The sequence below is a fragment of the Vulpes lagopus genome, chromosome 6 (genome assembly GCF_018345385.1).
Source record: "Vulpes lagopus strain Blue_001 chromosome 6, ASM1834538v1, whole genome shotgun sequence".
NCBI lineage: Eukaryota > Metazoa > Chordata > Mammalia > Carnivora > Canidae > Vulpes > Vulpes lagopus.
The window spans coordinates 1,692,410-1,715,455 of record NC_054829.1 but is presented as its reverse complement, the minus strand read 5'-3'; the positions used below and the strand labels follow the sequence as shown (position 1 = coordinate 1,715,455).

At 43.8% G+C, this 23,046-nt stretch overlaps 1 protein-coding gene across 1 annotated transcript in view; it reads left to right on the top strand.

Annotated features, from left to right (window-relative positions):
• Positions 1 to 23,046, top strand: part of TDRD9 (tudor domain containing 9) — a 109,078-nt gene that overhangs the window by 43,440 nt on the left and 42,592 nt on the right. The window contains exons 9-16 of the mRNA XM_041759113.1: positions 726 to 829; positions 8,989 to 9,053; positions 11,266 to 11,320; positions 11,473 to 11,557; positions 13,304 to 13,361; positions 16,658 to 16,762; positions 21,393 to 21,490; positions 22,323 to 22,454. Coding sequence (XP_041615047.1) covers positions 726 to 829; positions 8,989 to 9,053; positions 11,266 to 11,320; positions 11,473 to 11,557; positions 13,304 to 13,361; positions 16,658 to 16,762; positions 21,393 to 21,490; positions 22,323 to 22,454 — 702 coding nt within the window. The remainder of the gene's footprint in view (positions 1 to 725; positions 830 to 8,988; positions 9,054 to 11,265; positions 11,321 to 11,472; positions 11,558 to 13,303; positions 13,362 to 16,657; positions 16,763 to 21,392; positions 21,491 to 22,322; positions 22,455 to 23,046) is intronic.

The following is a 23,046-nucleotide window of genomic DNA, read 5'->3' as shown; positions in this document are numbered from 1 at the left end:
AGACAATCAGAGAGGGAGTGAAATCATAAGAGACTCTTAATCATAGGAAACAAGCTAAGGGTTGCTGGAGGGGAGAGGGATGGAGGGATGGAGTAAATGGGTGATGGGCATGAAGGAGGTCACGTGATGTGATGAGCACTGGGTGTTATATGCAGCTGATGAGTCACTGAACTCTACTTCTGAAACTAATATACTATATATTAATTGAACTTAAATTAAAAAATGTAAAAAAAATAAAAGTAGTTTAGTGATCTCCTAAACCTTGGCAGATAGATGACATGGTTATATTCTTACTGTAAGTTGGCAGAGGTACATGGGATATTACCTGTTCTTGCTCCTTGTAATTATGATGGTGTTGACATCTCAGGATTTTCCATTTAACAGGGGAGGAATGCTGGCGCTGGGATCAGAAACTCCTCTGGGTTCCATACACATTTAGAGCAACTTACTGTGTCTTCAAACTAGATTTCCAGATACACATTTCACTTCTGTGTGTTTGGACTCTGACTCTATTCTTGGTCCAGTGACGGGTCAAGGATGTACTAGTATGTACTGTTTATGTTGAGAGCCTTGAGTAGAGCTTGACACTTAGCACATGCTATTCTCCTGGCTGCAAATGATATTCTTATTTGTCACAGTGATGTATTAAGGGATCACCCTTCCAACCCCAGAATCCCCTTGTAATCTTGTTCTGATATTCCAGCCTTTTCTTTTCCTGTGTTTAGCTTTCTCCTCATGTCCTGGAAGAGCCAGTGATTCCTAAGAACATCTATGAAGTTGCTGTGTCCCTGATCCAGATATTTGATAACTTGGATATGCAAGAGAGTGGGTAAGAGATGCTCTACATGGCAGTGTAATTAAAGTATGATTTTTAAAAATGTGGTATTCATTTAGAAACTTTTTAGTATTTTTATAACATTAAGGTATAAGTGTAGATGCTTTTTCCAGTAGTCATTGTATATATTTTAAAATAATATTAGTACATTGCAGGGTATTTTTTTTACTGGAAATTTCCACTTTTAGGTAGTTCAAACCAAGTACAGTTTTAAGATGGACAGTTTTAGAAGCCAGTAATCACAGCCCAAAGAGAGAATGGTTTCCAGACGTGCCAAGTCCTGTCAACTTCTAGTCTGAGGCAAAACTGAAGGGATCAGACTGGGAGGAACTGTGAGAGCCTGTCTTTGCCTGGGTGTCTGTTTGGAAGCTCTGCTCCCAACCTCCAAGTAGGGTTCATTGTCACCCATTCATTCACTCGTTTGTTTAGCTGGGCCATCGGAGTCTGGAACATATTTTCCCTTAGGAACTTTAAGTGGTGGTTAGAGTCTGTAATTTAAAAAATATTATACTGTTTTATGAACCTTCCTGTGCTTGTTTTACTATAGTAGGTAAATAGAGTTTATCTGTTGGGAACAACAAATACAGAGAATGTATTGTCCACCTCCTCACAGCAACTGGAGTGTGACTGTGGGTAGTTTGGGGAGCTGGTCTTACAGGCCTGACACACACACCCGTGCCTCTCTCCTTTTACTGTTCCTTGCCAAGTGTAAATATCTGTGAAGTGTAAAGTTATTCATGGCCTTACATTCCTCTGGAACACGACCTGAAAGTGAGTCGGCTATAATCCAGTCTCCTGTCCTGTCCAACCTGCTTGCAGTTGTGTATTATTTTAGCTCTGTTTCTGAGCTTCCACCAATTTTTGTTATTTTTATATCATCTTGTGTTTAGATTTACCCAATATATATATCATTTTATTTACTCATCGTTGTCTCTTGCATCTTAGACGTTCCTTAGATCATTTTCATTCTTCCTAAAGTACATCTTTCAAAAGTTTTTTTAAGAGTCTGTTAGTAAATGTTCTCAGTTTTTATTTTGCTAAAAATGTCTTTATTTCACTCTTGTTCTTGAAATAGTTTTGTTAGGTGTAAAATGTAGGTGGTTTTTTCTCCTGCTTTTTCTAATTTTTTCATTTAAATAACTTTAGTGAGATGTAATTTGCATACATTAAATACACTCATTTTTATTTTTCATTCTGTATTTTGATGATGTTTTCACAGATTCTGGCTTCTCTTACTGCAGTGAGAAATCACCTTTTGGTCTAATCCCTCCTTGCAGGAATATTTGCCCTTTGGCTCTGGCTGACTTGCAGTCACACTCTTAGTCTTAGAGGATCTGTGGTTTGACTTTTGTGAGAAGGTGGGGTTTCTCTTCATTGATCTTGCTTGAGGTTCGGCGGGCTCACGGAGTAGGAACATTGGTGTCTCTTATGGCACCTGACAGCCTTTCATCCATAGTGTGAGCATTTGCTGATGATCCTACCACATGGTGGTTTAATGTGATTGTTCTTTCTTATTCCCTGAGATTATTCTATAAAGAGGAATTTCCCTTGTATTACCCTGCTTCTTTGTTTTAATATCAGTGACTCATGGATTTTTTTTTCCTTTTAAATAGACTTACTTTTTTAGAGCAGTTTCAGGTTCACAGCAGTATTGAAAAAGTTACAGAGTTTCGAGATATCCTTTCTCCGACACATGCACAGCGTCCCCTGTTGCCAACATCTTGCATGGAGTTGTACCTTTGTTTTGATTGACCCATCTTCACCCAGAGTCCATAGTTTACTTTAGGGTTCACCGTTGGTGTTGTATGTTTCATGGATTTTGACAAGTGTATGATCACATGTATCCACCACTGTGATATCCTGCAGAGTGGTTTTTTTACTGCCCTTGCATCCCCTGTGCTCTATTTATCCCTCCCTCCCCCAGAACACATGCCAACCATGATCTCCGTAGTTTTGCCCTTATCGGGATGCCACGTAGTTGGGAATCTTACAATATGTAGCCTTTTCAGATTGGCTTCCTTCACTTACTGATAAGTATTTAAGTTTCCTCCATGTCTTTTCATGGCTTGATGGTTCATTTCTTGTTAGCGCTGAACAAACAGCACCATCGTATGGATTGACCCCAGTTTATTTCTCCATCTACTGAAGGACATCTTGGTTGCTTCTAGGTTTGAGCAATTACGAATAGAGCTATTGTAAATATCTGTGTGCAGATTTCATGTGGATTTATGTTTTCAACTTGGGTAAATATCAATCAAGGAGTGTGATTGCTGGATCATGTGGCATATATATATTTTTTAAAGATTTTATTCAAGAGAGAGAGAGAGAGAGAGAGGCAGAGGGAGAAGCAGGCTCCCTGCAAGGAGCTCGATGCAGGGCTCGATCTCAGGACCCCTGGGATCATGAGCTGAAGGCAGATGCTTAACTGACTGAGCCACCCAGGTACCCCTATTTTCATTCCGTTTTGAATTGCTTATGTTTAAGTGTGTCTTTTGCATGTAGTAGAGTTGGGATTACTTTGTGAACCATTTGAAAATCTTTTTCTTTTGCTTATTGAGTTGATCTATCAGTATTTATTGATAAGAGATGTGTTTAGTCTCAGATGTGTCATATTTACTACATGGCCTTTTCCTTTTCTTTTTTTTAAATTCTTTCTTGAAGGGCAGCCCGGGTGGCTCAGCGGTTTAGCACCGCCTTCAGCCCAGGACGTGATCCTGGAGACCCGGGATCAAGTCCCCGCATCCAGCTCCCTGCATGGAGCCTGCTTTTCCTTCTGCCTGTGTCTCTGCCCGCCCCCCCCCGCCCCGTGTGTGTGTGTGTGTGTGTGTGTGTGTGTGTGTGTGTGTGTCTCTCTCTGTCTCTCTCATGAATGAATGAATGAATGAATAAATAAATAAAATAAAATTCTTTCTTGAAAAAAAAAATAAAATTCTTTCTTGGTAGTTGGGAATGTTTATAGTTATGTTGTTGTGATTACGTATCTTTATATAAGGCCTGTCATCTTTTTCTTTGCATAGGCTTCTGATACTTGTTAGCTTAAGAAAATGGTCATTGACTTCTACCTGTCAGCTTTGTGGCAAACAAGGAACTTCCTATTTGCCTTCCTGTTCACCTTTTTGCTCCCACCCCCCCCCGCCCTTTTTTTTTTTTTTTTTTTTCTAGAGAGTGAGTGTGAGCAGGAGGGGAGAGAATCTTAAGCAGGCTCCAAGCCTAGTGTGGAGCCCTATTCATGGCTTGATCTTCGATCCTGAGATCATGATCTGAGCTGAAATCAAGAGTTGAATGCTTAACTGATCCAGCCAGGCACCCCTCCCCCTCATTTTAAGAATGGCTTTATTGAGATATAATTCACCCATTTAAACTTTACAATTTAGCAATTTTTGATATATTCACATATATGAGCCACTATCACCACAGTCCATTTTATTTTTTTAAAGATTTTATTTGTTAGACAGCTTTGTGTGCGAGTGGGGGAAGGGGCAGAGAGAGAGAGAATCTGAAACAGACTGCTGAGCATGGAGCCCAGTGGTGGGGCTCGATCTCAGGACTGTGAGATCATGACTTGAGCTGAAATCAAGTGTTGGACGATCAACTCACTGAGCCACCCAGGTGCCCCTCACCACAGTCCATTTTAAAACCTCTTCGTCATCTCAGAAAGGAACCCTGGCCCTATTGTTCTCTTCCCTCAGCCTTCTTGTTCACCCCAAGCTCTAACCAACTAATCAACCTTCCATCTCTGTAGGTTTCCTATTCTTGACTTTCATATGAATGGAATCTGATGTTTGGTCAGTGACTTACTGTAAATTTTAACTTACTGTAAGTTTTCACGGCTCATCCATATTGTAGCATGTGTCAGTACTTTATTCTTTTTTATGGCTGACTGATAATTCCATTGTATGGATATACCACATTTTGTTGATCCACTTGTGTATATTAGGTTCTCTTTCTCCTTTGGGCTTTTATGAATAATGCTGCTATGAAAGTTCATGTGAAGTACATTTTCATTTTCCTTATGTATAAATCTAGGATTGGAATTGCAGGGTCGTACAATAAACTGTTTAACATTTGAGAAACTGTCAGACTGGTTTCCAGAGCATCTGTTATCATTTTACATTCACACTATAGCCCTATTTCTCCACATCCCTGCCAGTACTGGTTGATGTCTGAACTTTGTTTCCAACATTCCTGGTGGGTAGGAAGTGATATTACACTGTGATTTTGATTTACATTTCCCTAATTACAAATGATGTTGAATATCTTTTTATAAGCTTGTCGGCCATTTGTATATCCTCTTTAAAGGTGTGTGCATTTATATTTAGAGACATAAGTCCTTTGTCCATGTTAATTGGATTACATTTTTATTATTGAATTGTAAGAGTTCTTTATGTATTCCAGGTACAAGCCCTTTACCAGATACATGGTTTGCAAATATTTTTTCACATTCTGCAGGTTATCTTTTTATTGCTAGTATCTTTTGAAGCACAGAATTTTTAATTTTGGTAAAGTCTGATTTGTCTAATTTTTCTCTTGTTGCTCATGCTTTTGGTGACATAGCTAAGAATCCACTGCCAAGTTCAGGCTTATGAAGATTTACCTCTGTTTTCTTCTAAGAGTTTTATAGTTTTGGCTCTTTCATTTAGGTCCTAAGTATTTGAGTTAATTTCTATGAATGTGTGAGGTCAGAGTCTGGCTTCCTTCTTTTTTTTAAAATGTATTTTATTCATTTATTCATGAGAGACACAGAGAGAAAGGCAGAAACACAGGCAGAGGGAGAAGCAGACTCCACGCAGGGCTCTCGACGTGGGACTCAACCCCGGAACTCCAGGATCACACCCTAGGCCGAAGGCGGGCAATAAACTGATGAGCCACCCAGAGATCTTCTCTGGCTTCCTTCTTTAGCATGTGTGCTATTTCACTTGTCCCATCATTGTTGGTTAAAAGACTCTTCTTTCCCCATGATATAGCATTGGCACCCTTTTCTGTACCACATGAACTTGATTATCATTGCTTTGAAATAATTTTGAAATTAGAAGTATGGGTGTTCCTAACTTTATTCCTATTCAGGATCATTTTCGCTATTCTGAGTCCCTTATAATTCTGTATGATTTTTAGAATCAGCTTGTCAATTTCTCCAGAGAAGCCAGGACTCTGAAAGGTATTGTGTTGAGTCTTGAGATCAGTTTTGGGGGAGTATTACCATCTTAACTATTACCATATTAAGTGTTCCAACATGGAACGTTTTTCTCTTTAGATTTTTAAAAATCATTTTAGGGATCCCTGGGTGGCACAGCGGTTTGGCGCCTGCCTTTGGCCCACGGCGCGATTCTGGAGACCCGGGATCGAATCCCACGTCGGGCTCCCGGTGCATGGAGCCTGCTTCTCCCTCTGCCTGTGTCTCTGCCTCTCTCTCTCTCTCTCTGTGACTATCATAAGTAAATAAAAATAAAAAAAAAATCATTTTAAACAATGTTTAGTAATTTTCAAAGTGTAGGTTTTGCACTTACTTTGTTAAACTTATTCTTGTGTTTTATTCTTTTTGACGCTAGAATGAAATTATTTCTTAAATTATGTTTTTGGATAATTCATTGCAAGTGTAGGAAATGACAATTGATTTCTGTATACTGATGTTTTATCCTGCAACCTTGCTGAAGTCATTTATTCTAGTAGTATTTCTTAGAGTTTTCTGTATACAAGGTCATGTAGTTTATGTACAGAGATAATGTTATTTCTTCTTTTCCAGTCTGGATGTTTTATATTTCTTTCTCTTGCCTGATTGCCCTAGAACCTCCAAAGTAGTGCTCACCAGAAGCGGAGGGGCAGACATTCTTGTCTTGTTCATGATCTGAGAGGGACGACAGCCCGTTTTTCACCCTTAAGTATGATGTTTGCTGTGGACTCTTTGTAGATAACCTTTGTCAGGCTGAGGGAGTTCACTTCTATTTCTAGTTTGTTGAATTTTATTTATTTTATTTTTTTTTAAAGATTTATTTATTTATTCAGAGAGAGCGAGAGAGAGGCAGAGACACAGGCAGAGGGAGAAGCAGGCTCCATGCAGGAAGCCTGACGTGGGACTTGATCCCGGATCTCCAGGATCACACCCCGGGCTGCAGGCGGTGCTAAACCGCTGCGCCACGGGGGCTGCCCTAGTTTGTTGAATTTTAAATTTTAAATTTTATTATTTTATTTTATGTTATTTTTAAAAAATATTTTATTTACTCATTCATGAGAGCCACAGAGAGAGAGGCAGAGACACAGGCAGAGGGAGAAGCAGGCTCCTTGCAGGGAGCAGGATTATGCTGGGGGCTGAAGGCGGCACCAAACCGCTGAGCCACCTGGGCTGCCCTATTATTTTTTTAAACTTTTAATGAAACCGCTGAGCCACCTGGGCTGCCCTATTATTTTTTTAAACTTTTAATGAAATAATGAAACTTTTAATTAGATTTTGTTAAATGCTTTTACTGTGTCCGAGATAATGATGTAATTTTTGTTTCTCTTCTGTTGATATAATGTAATACATTAATTATTAAATCAATTCTGCATTCCTTGGATAAATCCCACTTGGTCATGGTATATCATTATTTCATTATGTTGCTGGATTTGGTTTGCTAGTATTATATTGAGCCTTTTGCATTCATACTTATCAGAGATCTTGGTCTGTGGTTTTCTTGTGATGTCTATGTCTGATTTTCGTGTCAGAGTAATACTGGCCTCATGAAATAAGTTGGGAAATGTTTTATTTTTTTGGAAGTTTGTGAAGAATTGGTATCAGTTCTTTGAATGTAGAATTCAGTTGTGAAGTCACTGGGGTCTGGGCTTTCTTTATGAGTAGTTTTGAAATTATCAGTCCAATCTCTTCCTTTGTTGTAGGTCTATCCAGATGTTTTTTTTCCTTGGGTCAGTTTCAGTAGTTTGTGTCTTTTTAGCAATCTGTCCCATTTCATGTCAGTGTCTACTTTGTGGACATGCAGTTGTCTGCTATATACCTCCTTGTTTCTTTAAAAGTCAGTAGTAATGTACTCTTTCATTTCTTAATTTTTTTTTCTATCTAGTATTTTGAATCTTCTCTTTTTCCAAGTAGGTAAAGATTTGTCCATTTCATTCATTTTTTTTTTTCTAAAGACTGGGTTTGGGGTTTGATTTTTCTCTCTTTTACTTTCTGTTTTATTACTTCTCACTCTAGTCTTTATTATTTCTTGGAGGAGTGAAGAAACTATCCAGGCTGTGCTTGGGAACAGTAAGTGCAGAGGAGAAGGGATGTGGGGTGAGCTACTAAGCACAACACGGTGGCTTAGGGCCTCTTGTCTGTTCCTGCCAGCCATCTTCCCGCTAAAGTGGAGGCACCTGATTTACTTGCCTGTGTCTTGTCTGTCTCTTGGGCTAGAACATGAGCTACAAACAGCAGGGACTGCATCTGTCTTGTTGCTGCCAAGAGCTTACAGGGTGCAGAGAATCAAAGTTCTGATTTTATGCAAAGGAAGTATTTTGGCGGGAGTGGAAAGGCAAGCTGATGGTTTAAGTTGTAGTTACTTTTGAAGTGTTCTATTTTGAGAATCTGGATTACAATAGCTGAATTTCAAGGGGAAGTTTGGCAGATAATCAGTTTTTAATAGGTGAAAACAGTGGGAGTTGAGGGGCTTGGGGCCCCCTATCAATTGTTGGGCCATTCCCTGGGGCCTCTGTGTTTTCTTATGTACAAGACAGAACATTATACTGGATGGTCTGTAAGAGATTTTTGTGATCAGAAGCCTGCACTGTGAAAGAAGTCAATCGGAGAAGGACAAACATTATATGGTCTCATTCATTTGGGAAATATAAATATAGTGAAGGGGAATAAAGGGGAAAGGAGATAAAATGAGTGAAAATATCAATGAGGGAGACAGAACATGAGAGACACCTAACTCTGGGAAACGAACAAGGGGTGGTAGAAAGGGAGGTGGGCGGGGGCATTGAGGTGACTGGGTGACAGGTACTGAGGGGGCACTTGATGTGATGAGCACTGGGTGTTATGCTATATGTTGGCAAATTGAACTCCAATAAAAAAAAAAAAGAAGAAGAAGAAGAAGAAAAAAAAGAAACCTGCACTGTTAAAGTTCTGGAACAGCAGTGGCTATGTTTGCCCAGATTAACGTTTTTAGGCTTCCCATCTGTAACAGGAGCAAGACCTGGTCGGGTGCCCAGTTTGTGTTGGAGCGGAGCAGTGTGTTGGTGTTTTTGCCAGGTGAGCATCATACGTGTGACCTGGAATTCTAATGTCGGTTGGAGGCTTCATTTGTGCCCAGCCTGTATTGTGAAAATGGTATTCACTGTGAGTGTTTAGTCTTTTTAGACCCTGAGAAACATGAACAGTGTGATTTTCCGTTTGATCTCTTACTGTAACCTTTGTATTAATGCAATTGACACGAAGAGTTTAATTTTTTAAAAAATATTTTATTTATATATTAATGAGAGACAGAGAGAGAGAGAGAGAGAGAGAGAGAGAGAGGCAGAGGGAGAAGCAGGCTCCATGCAGGGAGCCCGACGTGGGACTCGATCCCGGGTCTCCAGGATCATGCCCTGGGCTGAAGGCGGCGCTAAACCACTAAACCACCCAGGCTGCCCAAGTTTAATTTTTTGAAGGGAGTCTTACCACCTTCAAAATTTTCAATTAAATAATTGGTTTTGTTAAGTTTGCTATTTAAAGTATATGGTTATATACGTGAGGTAATGGCCATCAGTGTACATTCAAAGCTCACTTAATGACAGTGTTGTTACTGTGACACCACAGGAGTCCTCGGGAGAGTCTTTGTGTCTGTTTCTTAATATCTGGGAAAATTGGCTCTTCAGATACCTGTAAAGATTAATTTGTTAAGTTATACTTTTTCAAAGTGATATTTTTGTTTTTTTTTAATTTTGTGGTATAGTTTGGTGAAATGTGTCAGTATGTCACATATTTTTTTGTTGTCAGAAGGTAGAGATCATATGTGCTGGTAGATTTAGAGAATAAAAAGCCTGAGTAAAAGTAACTTACATAATTTTGGGGTACAACATTTGAATTTACAACTTCGATCATGTTTTGCTTAGGTTATGGATTAGTTTTGGACTCAGGAAACAACCATTAGCTGACAGTGGGGTGGAGTTGTATTTACCCCAATAAATATTTGTCAAAGACTGCTGCGTGCATAATAGCATACTAAGGAAAAGTTTGACCAGAGTGAGCTACAGTGCTCCCAGCTTAAAAAGTGAGGTAAATACCTTTTAACTGTGATGATTATGAGGTAAATACCTTTTAACTGCTTAGTATTGTCTGTAGAAAATATTTACAAATGATATTTTTCAGTTTACTTTATTGTTTTTCTGTTCTGTGTTTATGTGAATGCAGGTTTGACAAATGTTTATTTCATTATGATCTTTTGGGAACAGTTCTGTACTAGTTTTGTAGGGCTGCTGTGATAAAAGGCTACAAACTGTAAGTCTTCAAACTACAAACGTATTCTTTCACTGTTTTGGAGACTAGAAGTTCAAAAAGAAGGTGTTGGCCGGCTCTGCTCTCTCTGGGAGTCTGTGTAGAGTCCTCCCTTGCCTCTGGCAACTTCTGATAGTCACCTTCCATCCATCCTTGGTGTCCCTCCTGTCTCTGCCTTCCTTGTTAACACGTGGCACACACTCGGTGTTGCTGTCGCTCTCCTTTCCCCTGTAGGGGACACCAGTCCTTTTGAAGTAAGGGCCTGCTTACTCCATTATGATCTCACCTTAGTTCATTATGTCTGCCATGATGCTGCTTGCAAATAAAGTCACGTTCTCCCGAACTGGGGCTAGGACTTTTTTTTTTTTTTTTTAAAGATTTTATTTCTTCTTGAGAGAGAGAGAGTGTCAGAGACACAGGCAGAGGGAGAAGCAGGCTCCATGCTGGGAGCCCGACATGGGACTCGATCCCAGGACTCCAGGATCATGCCCCAGGCTGAAGGCAGGCGCTAAACTGCCGAGCCACCCAGGGATCCCCTAGACATTTTTTTTTTTTAAAGCTAATGATAATTTAGTGTATCTCTGACCAAGACTTTTGAAAAATGACTTTTCAAAAAAAAAAAAAAAGAAAATAAAAATGACTTTTCTGGTAGTAAAATGTTACATGTTCATCATAGGAAAATTGGAAAAGTCAGTGGGAAGTAAAAAATATAAAATTGTTCAGATGGCCACACTTGCAGACACTGTTGTTGAAAAACCTGGAAGAATGTGGAGTTTTTTTTCATATTTTTGAGTTACTAGTGGTCAGTGTCATTGTACATTTTTATTTGTAATTGTAATGTAACTGCGCAGAGAGGATAACAGGGTCAAATAACATGAATTGGTAGGCCATGAATTGACCTTTTTTTGAAAAATATGTTATTTTTAATATAAAGGTTGTTTTTTAGTAATACATCTCTTCCCCTCCCCCTACTTTTTTTCTTCCCCAGGTCTGGGTGAAATAAACTATATGCATGAACTTCTCACAAACATGGTTCACAAAAGGTGTGTTTCAAATGGGCTCTGTTTCTACTAACTTATTACTGTGTTGTTTCTGCCTTAAATAATTCTGATCATCTCAGTGAATAATCATTTTTGTGTGTTCTCACGTATATCTACTCTTCATGGACATTTTATTTCATTAATCTGTTCCCTAGGTTACAGGTTTATCCACTCCATTCAAGTGTGACTTTAGAAGAACAGAATAATGTGTTTTTAAGCCCAGTTCCTGGGTACAGAAAGGTAGGAAACCAGGAGGCAAGTTGCAAGCACTTCAGGTACATTTTCCTTAGAGACTCTTCCAAGAAGGATGCTAATGCTTCAGCTTATTTGTATCATGTTTTCTGTAGCTAGTGGTTACTACCTAAGAATGTAATTGCCTGATGAGCCAGGTATGTTTACTTTTGTCTTCTATTTTGTAAGTTGATTAACGTTTTTTAATTTCCTCAACTTCTGAGCATTGTTGCTAGTGGTTTTGATGCCTTTTACTTTTTGGTATTTCTCAGACTGTGGGACTCTTCTGGTGCCTGCAGCACTGTGCTAGCGAATTTGGTTAGCACCCACATTCTCAGTCCTGGTTAAAGAGGATTTCTTTAATCTCAGGTTATGCGTGGACCATTGGAGTGTCTTATCACAACCCTTCTAGAGCTGCTTGAGATGATCAGGAACCTGGAATGCACAACCCAACCCCCCTTGCTTCCAGCACAAGTGTTCTGACTTTCTGGAGGTAGCCAGGATCTTGCATGGTGTCCAGTGCAGTCACAGGCCCAGCGGGTCCTTGCTTGTGCTTTTTGCCCCTGGGGTAGTCCCAGCACTCCTAAAGCTCCATGTCTGAGGTCTGGGGCAGCTGTCTTTGCCTAGCTTCTTGCTTCCATTTTTTTTTTTATTTATTTGACAGAGTGAGAGAGAGAGCACAAGCAGGGGGGAGGGGCAGAGGGAGAGGGAGCAGACTCTCTGCTGAGTAGGGAGCCCAGCGAAGTTCAATCCTAGGACCCCGGGGATCATGATCTGTCCGAGCTGAAGGCAGATGCCCAACTGACGGAGCCACCCAGGCACCCTTGCCTGTTGCTTTTAAGATCCTGCTGTGTTGACTGACGGAGCCACCCAGGCACCCTTGCCTGTTGCTTTTAAGATCCTGCTGTGTTGCTGGGCTTTGTGTGCGAGGAATTATACCAGGAAGAGGGGTAATAGTTGAGATCATATGTGTGGTCCTTGACAGAGAGATGGCTTGGATCCGTCACCTGTCATCATGTGACATTGAGCAAATCACTTCTCTGAGACTTAAACTTTTATTGTTTGAATGCAGAGCAGTTAGGAAGGTTAATTAGAGTAGTAGGTGTCTGGACTAACATTACAGAAGTGGCACAGTGCCTGGGTGCAAGTGCTATAAGTAAATAGGTGCTGTTTGTTAAACGCTTGGTTCATGCCAGCAGCAGTTCTAAGCACTTTACCCTTGTTAATTCCTATGATCTTCGCAACAACCCTCTTGGGGAGGGGGGGCACCATTATTATTAAGTGCATGGTATGTATGAAAACAATGAGGTAAGTAACTAACCCAATGCCCCACCCTGGTGTAGGGCAGAGCTGGGAGCCCACCCTGCCCTGGTTCCCTCCACACTCCTCCTGGATCCTTGATCAGTTGTATCTTGTAGAAAATAGGAAAACTATTAATTTAATTTAATTTTTTAAAGATTTTACTTATATATTCATGAGAGAGAGAGGGGCAGAGACACAGGCAGAGGGAGAAGCAGGCTCCCCCCAGGGAGCCTGATGTGGGACTTGATCCCAGGACTCCAAAATCACTCCCCGAACTGAAAGCAGAACTCAACTGCTGAGCCATCCAGGCATCCTGGAAAACAACTAATTTAAAAATTTACATTAAACTTTAAAATTTTTGAGCTTGACTTTTTTTTTTTTTTTTTAAATTTCTGCCTGATGTTTCCAGTACATAGTAGGAATGTCATATGCTTTGTTTTTGGTATTTGATAGATTATCCTGTCCACCAACATTGCAGAGAGCTCCGTCACAGTTCCAGATGTCAAATATGGTAAGACACTTCTCTGTTTTCCCCAGAACGTAAACTGTAATGTTTGCAGGTGTATCTGCCTCTCAGGAGTTGATCTTCTTCCTCCTCCCCATCTCTTCCACTGTTCGGAGGAGAGAAGTTAGAAGAGTAGGCTCATACAATTTCCCTGCACTTGTGGTTTACCACTTCTCCTCTGGGGGGGCCTGGGGCTGCCCTGAGTGGGGAGTTTTGCAGCAGGAGGGAGGGGGTGGGCTGGAGCTCAGCTCATCTGTCACTCAGGGTAGCTTAGTGTGGGGTCCTGTGTCACCTGGAAGAGGAGCAACTCATGATTGGGTGTTCTCTGTATTTGCCCTTGATCAAGTGTGTGATGGCTTTACTAAGGAAGTTTCCAAGTTCATTAATTCGTAGTTTAAAGCCTCACATGTGCCAGGCACTGTTGTCGATGGTAGGGGAACAGTGATGAATAAGCCCAAGCCCTGTCTCACGGGGGCTGCATTCTGGTGGGAGAGACAATGAGCAAGCAGAAGTGTGTACCATTTCAGGGGAGCTCAGTGCTGCGTAGGAAGGTCCACGAGATGGTGGGTTACAGTGACTGGGGCAGAGTGATATGGGACACCTCACTGAGGAAACAGTATCTGAATGGAATGGGGAGTGAGCCATGAGAAGACGTGGTTCAGGCTTAGGGAATGGGTTGAGGAGCAGCAAGGACAGCATGGCTGGACAGATAAACACATGAACTTGGGAAATGACAGTGTCTTGTGTCTATTCCTGGGATGATTCTAGGTGCTGGAGAAATAGTAAATAAGCAGAAGTCTCTGTTCTCAGGACACCTTCAGGGGTGGGGAACTGAGAGACAAAATAGAGACATGTAGTGTGTAAACTGATGGTGGAATAGGAGGAAGGAGATGGGGGCAGGGAGTAGTGGTGAAGGGCCCCTGACTTGTCAACAGAGTGGCCAGGGAAGGGGTGGATGCATGGCACAGTATTTCCAGGAGGAACAGAGAGTGCAAAGTCTGTGCAAAGTCTGTGAAGCAAGTGCAGAAATGAGCAGGGAGGCTGGGGAGCTGGACTAGGTGAGCCGGGAGGAAGTGGTTGGAGAGAGGTCAGGGAGGTAAAGGGGAGGGGTACCTGGTCATGCAGGGCCTTCTAGGGCTTGTGAAGACTTCAGGTTTTGCTGGTGAGAAAGTATTTTTAGAATAAGGATGACATTGCCTAAAGTTGATTCATGAACAGAAGACAGTGGGGTGGAGGGGCTGAGTGAGGAGGGTGGGCAAGACTCTCAGTGGTGGTTTACAGTGGGATGTCAGTGATAGGGACATAAGGAGTGGCCAGTACTGAAGAGGTGTGCTGGGGGATCTGGTGTGGGTTAGTGGGAGACACTGAGCAATAAGGCTGAGATGCCTGCTGTGTGTCCAGTAGTAGTTGGCTGTGTAGACCTGGTGACCAGTCAGTGGTGAATGGCTAGGCTCCCATCGAGTGCACACGGGGAAGGCATTTCTGGTATTGAAAGATGGGGGGTAATGAAGAGCTGCAGGGGGGCAGCTAGCAAAGTCCTAGAAACCAAGTCAGAAAGTATTTTGAGGAAGATGGGATGGACAAGCATGTCATGCTGATGATTGATCAAAGTTGAAGAAAACTGGAAATTGGCTATGGATTTAATAATATGGACATCATTGGTGACATTGACCAGAGCAGTTTTGTTGGAGGTCACAAAGTGATGGGAGGAGAGAGCCATTGGAGACAGTGAAGTCAGCACTCCTGTGGCATTTTGCTGTAAAGGGCAACAGAGAAATAGCTGAAGGGCAGCTGGAGCCAAGAGAACACATTTCTTGCACCAACAGGAGAAGCAGCACTTTCCCTGGGTGATAGGAAAGGTACAGAGGACAATGCAGGGGAGAGGGCCCGGTTCCTGTGGTTTTGTTCTTGTGAAGGGCAGAGGGGATGCAACGGGGCCTTGCAGGGGTGCTTGGCCTCTGTGTGTGTGTGGGCAGTTTACCCAGGGTAAGAGGGTGGGTGCCCGAGGGAACTCATGAGGTCCTTGACTGCCTCTGCTTTCTCCCGGTGAGCCAGAGACATGGTCCTTAGTGTGCAGTCAGAATGGGAAGCCGTAGGGGTTTGAGGAGGAGACCCTAAAGAGTGTGTGTGTGTGTGTGTGGGGGGGGGGTGGTATGCCACATTCTGTGTCCCCTGATGGCCACTTGAGCCTAGTAGCCAGGAAGGGAAAAGGGACAGTCACCCTGCTGGCCTGATTGGTTTGTCCTCCTCTGGCTCTGGGGACTGCACAGTGGAGGTGGAGAGCAGCAGTCAGCTGGGGCCACAGTTGGTTGGATGAGAAGATCAGAATGGGTGGGCACAGAGTTGAGGATACTTTCAGGGCGTGTAGCTGAGGTTAGGTCAGCAGGGATGGGAGAAGAGGAGGCGGCAGATTGTGGGGCCATCTGCAGGGGTGAAGGATTATGGGGTTAGGCTGGAGACAGGCAGAGGAAGGATAGTTCTGGTTCACAGTAAGAGGGGTGCTTACTATCAGTGTGAGGCTGGTGTCTGGTGTGGCCCTGGGTAGGAGCTGCTTGAGGGTGTGGGGGGGTGGACAGGATGATCAGAGGAGGGAGTCGAGGACCTGGGATCCTGGGTGGCCCTGGCATTGTTTGGTGGGCGTGGAAGTCACTAAAAATTCTGGTGGGAGTGGTGTTGGAGGGTGTGAGGACCAGGGAGCAAGGAGGGAGATGGGGGTGGTGGTGGTGAAATGAACGAGACAGAGGTTTTCCAGGAGGCAGTGGCCGTGAGGACACCAGGTGCTCCTTCAGGCTCAGCGTGTGAGGGTCAGGGAGAAGAGGGCACCCTGCCTGCCAGCATGGCCTGCTTTCTGCAGTCGGGGGGATCTGTCCAGAGGGGACTTGGAGGGGCTTCTGTCAGCTGGTCTCACAGAGGAGGGCACCAAAGCCCAGGGAAAGTGAGCAGTGGCCCACCCCCTCCTCCCACCTTCCCCATTGGAGCCCTGCAGTCCAGCACTGTTGCCACTTCTGTGCTGCTGCTTTGTGCCCCTCTGACAATGCGCTCTTGGTGCAGTCCACATGGGCTCTTCTGTGGCACGTTGGGTCTATAGGACTTATGTGGTTTATGCCCAGAGGCTCCCAGTCCTTAGAAGAAATAACGTGAGCCTGGGCAGTAAGGAGGGGCCAGTGCATTTCCAGAGGCTTCTGTGTGTGCACTGATGCTAAAGACTGCATGTTTCATACTGTTCTGTCACTATGCATTGTGATTATTGCACAGTTACTTCTTGTTAGCATGGTGTTTACATTCCTTTTTTTAAATGACAGTTATAGATTTTTGTTTGACTAGAACTCTGGTTTGTGATGAAGATACGAATTATCAGAGTCTGCGTTTGAGTTGGGCCTCTAAAACCAGTTGTAATCAGAGAAAAGGTAAGGCATTTGTGTTCCATGGTAATGAATTGGTGGCACATTCAGGTGTCTAAAAAAATTATTTTTGTATTTGTTACCCTTTTGCTGATATTTTCTTTATTGGAACCAGTTTTAAGTTTTCAGCAACAATAATTCATATCATCAGACTCTTCATTTAAATCTGATTCTCCCCTCATCCATACAATTAGGTGACAGTTTTTGTGTGTAACAGGCAAGCATCTGCTCATCTTAACACTACCAGTTTTTGCAGTGAATTAAAAAAGTAGAGGATACTTACAGAGACAAAGTTAATCTTTTTTTAAAGATTTTGTTCATCAGAGACACAGGCAGAGGGAGAAGCAGGCACCCCACAGGAGCCCGATGCGGAACTCAATCCCAGGACCCCAGGATCACAGCCTGAGCCTAAGGGAGACGTTTAACCACTGGGCCCCCCAGGTGCCCCAGATGTGAACTCATTTGATCCTCATCCCACCCTGTGCCTTAGTACACTGTTAATACCCTCACTTAATGGTGTGGCTGAGAGCTAGAGAAGGCGTGGTGGTCTGGGCTGTGCTCACAGTGCTGGTGCTGCTCTACCTGGGCCCATGTCCTTAACACGCACCTCTGCTGCCTCCCCTGATGCTGCTCACCCAGAGGTGGAGCAAGACTGAATGATTGAGCAGCCCTCAAGTACAGGCAGAAGCAGCTTCTCATTCGGCATCGTGGAAAAACTGGATGTTGTGTTATGGAAGTACATAACATACGTAATATACCCAGAAGTGCCCCCCAAACAACCGATGCTCAGAAAAAAATGACTAGAAATAAATACACAAGTGTTACATGATTATCTTTGGGCCAGTCTTGAGATTATAGGAGTTTTAGCTTTTGTCTTTTTGTATGTTTAAAATTTCTGTAATAATTCTTTCTCCTACAAGAAGTCGCAAAACTAGTCCATTGAACACTCTCCCCAGTGTCCCCCAGCTTGTCAGCAGGGACCTCTGCCTGAAGCGGAGTCAGGCCCCAGGCCTGCATTGCGCAGGTTTATCCTGAGCTTGGTGTGTGTTTCTGTGCAGTTTGAGGCACATGTGGACCCATGTCGGCACAGCCGTCAGAACACAAGACCTGTTCTCTGTTCGCTGCCTAGAAGGGCTGCCTGGTGCTGCCTCTTTCTAGTCACACCCGCACTGCTCTCTGCCAACCACTGGTCTGTTTGGCATCCTCCCATGGTGAGGATATCGTATGTATGGAGTCACGCAGCAGGCAACTACTGAAATGAGCTTTCTTCATTCACCATAACCTCCTTGAGGTCCGTCCCGGCTGCCACCGTGTCAGCAGTCCTGCTGCTGCGTCCCCTTGTGCACTCGCCCCTGGAAGGACATCTCAGTATCACTGGTTTTTGGCAGTTACACAGAGGGCTACTGTGAATATTGATGTGCAGGTTTTATGTGGACATAAGTTCTCAGTTCTTTGGGATAAAAGCCTGGGAGTGCAATTACCGAGGGAACACAGGGAGCATGTTCAAGCATGTGTTTTGTAAGAAACTGCCTCATGCTGTTTCTGTGGTGGCCTCACCATTTCATGGTCCTACCAGATGTCATTGCCTGCCTGCCATGACACTGCTGCTCTTTGCCATGGCCTTTCTGAAGAAGTATTGTGCCTTGTTGTGATTGTGTCGGTAGAGGTGACGGCTCTTCCTGTGCTTATTTGCCATCTGTTTCTTTCCAGAGAAATGTCTGGAAAGAAATGTTCGTGTCTTTGCCCAATTTACAATTGGACTGTGTGCATGTTGACTGTTGAGTTTGGGAGTTCTCTGTGCACCTGTGATACCAATCCTGTGTGAGCTGTTACTGTGTGGTTTGCACGTGTTAGTCAAATTCTGTTCTGTGTCTCCTCATCCTCTTTCCAGGCTCTTTCAAAGAGAGTAGTTTTAAATTTGGCTGAAGTCTAGTGTATCATTTCTTCCTTTCATGGATTGTGCTTGCATGTCACCTGTAGGAGTGCTTCACCTCGCCCTGGCTTACAAAGGCGTTTCCCCTGTGTTTTCTTCTCAGAGTGTTCTCACTGAATGTTTTGTGGCCATTTGAACTAATGTGACTTTAAACTAATTTTTGTAAAAGGTGTGAGGTTTGGGGTGAGGTTCATTCTTTGCCTGTGGATGTCTGGTTGTTCCAGCATCATTGAATTTTCCCCACTGAGTGGCTTCTGCACCTTGTGAAGTGTCCATGGGGCTCGCTTATGTGGGGCTCTGTCTGGGTGCTTGGTGACATCCTGTTGGTGGAAGTGTCTCTCCCTTCACCAGCAGTGCACTGGTTATAGTGAGACTTTACCTAAAACATATGGATTCTTCCTGCCTTTTCCTCTATTTTCACAGCTGTTGTAGTTATTCCGCTTTGCTCTCCCTGTCAATTTTAAAATGAACTTGTCTGGGTCGCCAAGAAAATCATCTTGTGCTTTTGGTAGGAATGGTGTTAAACCTGTTGGTCAGTTTGTGGAGTGTGGGTGTGTTTATGTTGGGTCATCCGATCCCTGAACACAATGTGTGTCTCCATTTATTTAGCTCGTCCATTTCTTTAACCATCATTGTGTTGTTGCCAGCATACAGATCCTAAGTATTTAATTTTACTTGGCATGATTGTAAATGGCATTGCCTTTAAAAAAAAAAAAAGATTTTATTTATTGAGAGCGAGAGAGAGAGCAAGAGTGAGTGAGCGCTAAGCATGAACAGGGGGCAGAGGAGGGAGCAGAGGAGAGGCAGGGAGCCCAATGCAGGACTCAATCCCAGGACCCTCAGATCATAGTCTGAGCTTGAAGGTAGAACCGACTGAGCCACCCAGGTACCCCGGCATCACATTTTAAAAAAATATTTATTTATTTTATAGAGGGAAAGAGAGTGTGAGCTTGGGAAGGGTTAGAAGGGGAGGGAGAGCAAGAATCCCAAGCAGGCTTCATGCCCAGAATGGAGCCGGACATGGGGCTCAATCTCACAACCCTGAGATCAGTATCTAAGCCAAAATCAAGAGTTAGTTGCTTAACCAGCTGAGCCACCCAGGTGCCCCCGGCATTGCATTTCTAACTTCAGTTTTTACGTGTTCATTACTGTTGTATAGAAATGTGATCGACTTTTTGTGTGTCGATCTTACATCCTGTGACTTCGCTGAATTCACTAATTGGTTCTAGGAGTTTTTACTTTTGTTTTTAGTCATTACCTTGGAGTTCTCTACCTAGACAGCCCTGTCATGTGCAGTTACAGTGTGGGGTAGGTTGATGGCAGCGCTGGAAGTCTGGACTCTCCCTTGGACCTCCTGGTGGTGAGGGGATCTACCAGGAGAGACAGGTGGGGGTGAGGAGCGCCAGTCCAGACCCCCTCCTCCATCTTTCCTGACTCCAAGTTTGAGGAAGGAAAGAACCTCCTTGGGCTGCCTCATTTTGTAAAGCTGGGTATTTATTAAGGACACTCTTCCCCCTTGACCTATTCTCTCTGTGTGGGATATTTTATTATGTTTTGGGATAAAAGGAGTTTCTGCTTCACAAGCTATACAGTTACAAGAGAAGAGTCATTTATGTGGTCTGTGAGGGCCAGGCCTGGCCCTGGCCCCCATTTCATGTGAAGCAGCTGTCCTGACGGTTGTCTTTGCAGGGGCCTTGGTGGAAAAGCCCAAGGCAGATGGTGACGGCCTGCGCATGTGTCCTATCACAGCTGTGTCAGTGGGGGAGCCACACCCGCTCCCACCAACTTTATGTTTTGGTGTTTTTATTAGTATGAGCTTTGCATTTGTAGAAAATGTCTTATGTTTAAAATGTTTTAATTTCTATGCCATCTCAGGACCAACATTGGTTTCTTTAGAAATATGTATTGGGGGGATCCCTGGGTGGCTCAGCGGTTCAGCACCTGCCTTTGGCCCGGGGCGTGATCCTGGAGTCTCAGGATGGAGTCTCACATCGGGCTCCCTGCATGGAGCCTGCTTCTCCCTCTGCCTGTGTCTCTGCCTCTCTCTCTCTCTCTCTCTCTCTCATGAATAAATAAAAAATCTTTTAAAAAAAGAAATATGTATTGGGGAACGCCTGAGTGGCTCAGTGGTTGAGCTCCTGACTTCGGCCTGGGGCATGATCCTGGAGTCTCGGGAGGAGTCCTGCGTGGGGCTCCCTGAATGGAGCCTGCTTCTCCCTCTGCCTGTGTCTCTGCCTCTCTCTCTCTCTCTCTCTCTCTCTCACATGAATAAATAAAAAATCTTAAAAAAAAAAAAAAAAGAAATATGTATTGGGGGATGCCTGAGTGGCTCAGTGGTTGAGCTCCTGACTTCGGCCTGGGGCATGATCCTGGAGTCTCGGGATGGAGTCCTGCGTGGGGCTCCCTGAATGGAGCCTGCTTCTCCCTCTGCCTGTGCCTTTGCCTCTTTCTCTCTGTCTCTCATGAATAAATAAAATCTTAAAAAAAATGCGTTGGATTTAATGCCGTAGATCACCGAGTAGACATCAGATACCGAGTCTGTGTGGGATGACTTCTGACACTAACTTGTTTTAAAGCATTTACTGACCTGGTCTGGTACCAGATAACAAAGGTTTCCTTCTTACTTAATGGTGATTCTTAACTATATATTTCTGCTAGTGTTAAAGTGACTAATGCAAAACACTGGATGTTTCCCCTGTGCAGGCCGCGCGGGACGAGTGTCTAAAGGGTACTGTTACAGGCTGGTCCACAGGGATTTCTGGGACAGCTCCATCCCTGACCATGTCATTCCGGAGATGCTGGTAATACACTCTGGTCATTTATAGACCAAGTTTTACTGAATTATCTAAGTAATATAATTTTAAGTGTTTTATAATTTTGATTCCAGAAAAATCATCATCTGCCCAAACTAGTCTTTAATCACAGTGCTGGTTTGCTGTTTACAGAGCACCAGGTGCTGTGCTGGGACTTCACATGCATGTTACATTTCTCATGGGAGGAGTGGTTCCTCGTGTCCGTGGGCTCCTCAGCCCCTTTACAGCTCATGAATGTGGGGTTGGCTGCTTGCTTCCTCTTTGTCTCCCCTTCTCTGCTTTATCTTTCTCCTCCTTTTCCTCCCTCCTCTCCCTCTCCCACCTGTCTTTCTTCCTTGTCCCTCCCCCATCTGTCTCCCCCTTCATCCCGCATCTGTGTCTCTCCCCCTCCCTCCCCTGTCTCTCTCTCCCCCACCTCTTCTCCCTCCTCCGTCTCTCTCCCCCTTCTCCCTCCCCCATCTATCTCTCTCCCCCTTCTCCCTCCCCCATCTATCTCTCTCCCCATCTTCTCCCTCCCCACTGTCTCTCTCCCTGCTTCCTTCCCATCTGTCTCTCTTCCCCTCCCTCCCCCATCTGTCTCTCTCCCCTCTTCTCCCTACCCCATCTCTTTCCCCCCCATCTTCTCCATCCCCAGTCCGTCTGTCTCCCCTCCCTCCCCTATCTGTGTCTTCTCTTGTCTCTCTCCTCCTCCTCCTCCTCCTCTCACCCTCTGTCTCCCTCTTTCTTTTTCTCTCCTCCTCTCTTCTGCTTCTGTGTCTGAAGTACTAGTCATGTGGGTAGGTTAATTATTTCCTTATTTCTCAGTTTTTGCTTTTTTCAGCGTTGTCCCTTAGGAAGCACAGTATTGAAAGTGAAATTGCTGGACATGGGTGAACCAAGAGCTTTGCTGGCAACCGCCCTTTCTCCACCTAGTCTGAGTGATATTGAACGAACCATCCTTTTACTAAAGGAGGTACGTGTGTCTGATGTACATCAGTGTTGGGAAAAGCTAAGATTTTGTTGGGTAAATTTTAGAAGTTTCATAATGTGTGGGTATCTTTAAAGTGTTTTGATTATCATAAAAGAATCCGCAAAAAAAAAAAAAATCCGCATTTGCTTGAAAACGTGTAATGCCTCATTGTTGACTGCAGACTCCATACCTGTCATTGACCTATTTTCGTTAGTTGTCCTGCTGAGGCCCTTAGCTTTCCAGGGCTTTGCCTGCCTGCGGTGCACTGGGAGAAGAGAGGTGTAGGATGGGATGCAATGGTTATTCTTGAATATACTTTTTTGCAAATGTTAAAGTAATGAATGCCAAATGGCGTTTGCATATTTCTTCTTCGAAGGCCATGTGGGATGAGCCTAAAGGGCAGTGTTGGAGGGGGTTCTGGGGCAGTTTCACCTGGCCACATCTGCCTGTGGTGCCCGTCAGCTCCTTGACTCTTTTCTTGCACTTCTGTGTGCAATCCATACTGGATTGCTGGAAACAGCTTTGCCTCCTCCGATTCTTCGACTCTACACCCTGCTCACACTCTGCACACTTGCTGATTGCACCCTGGGCCTTG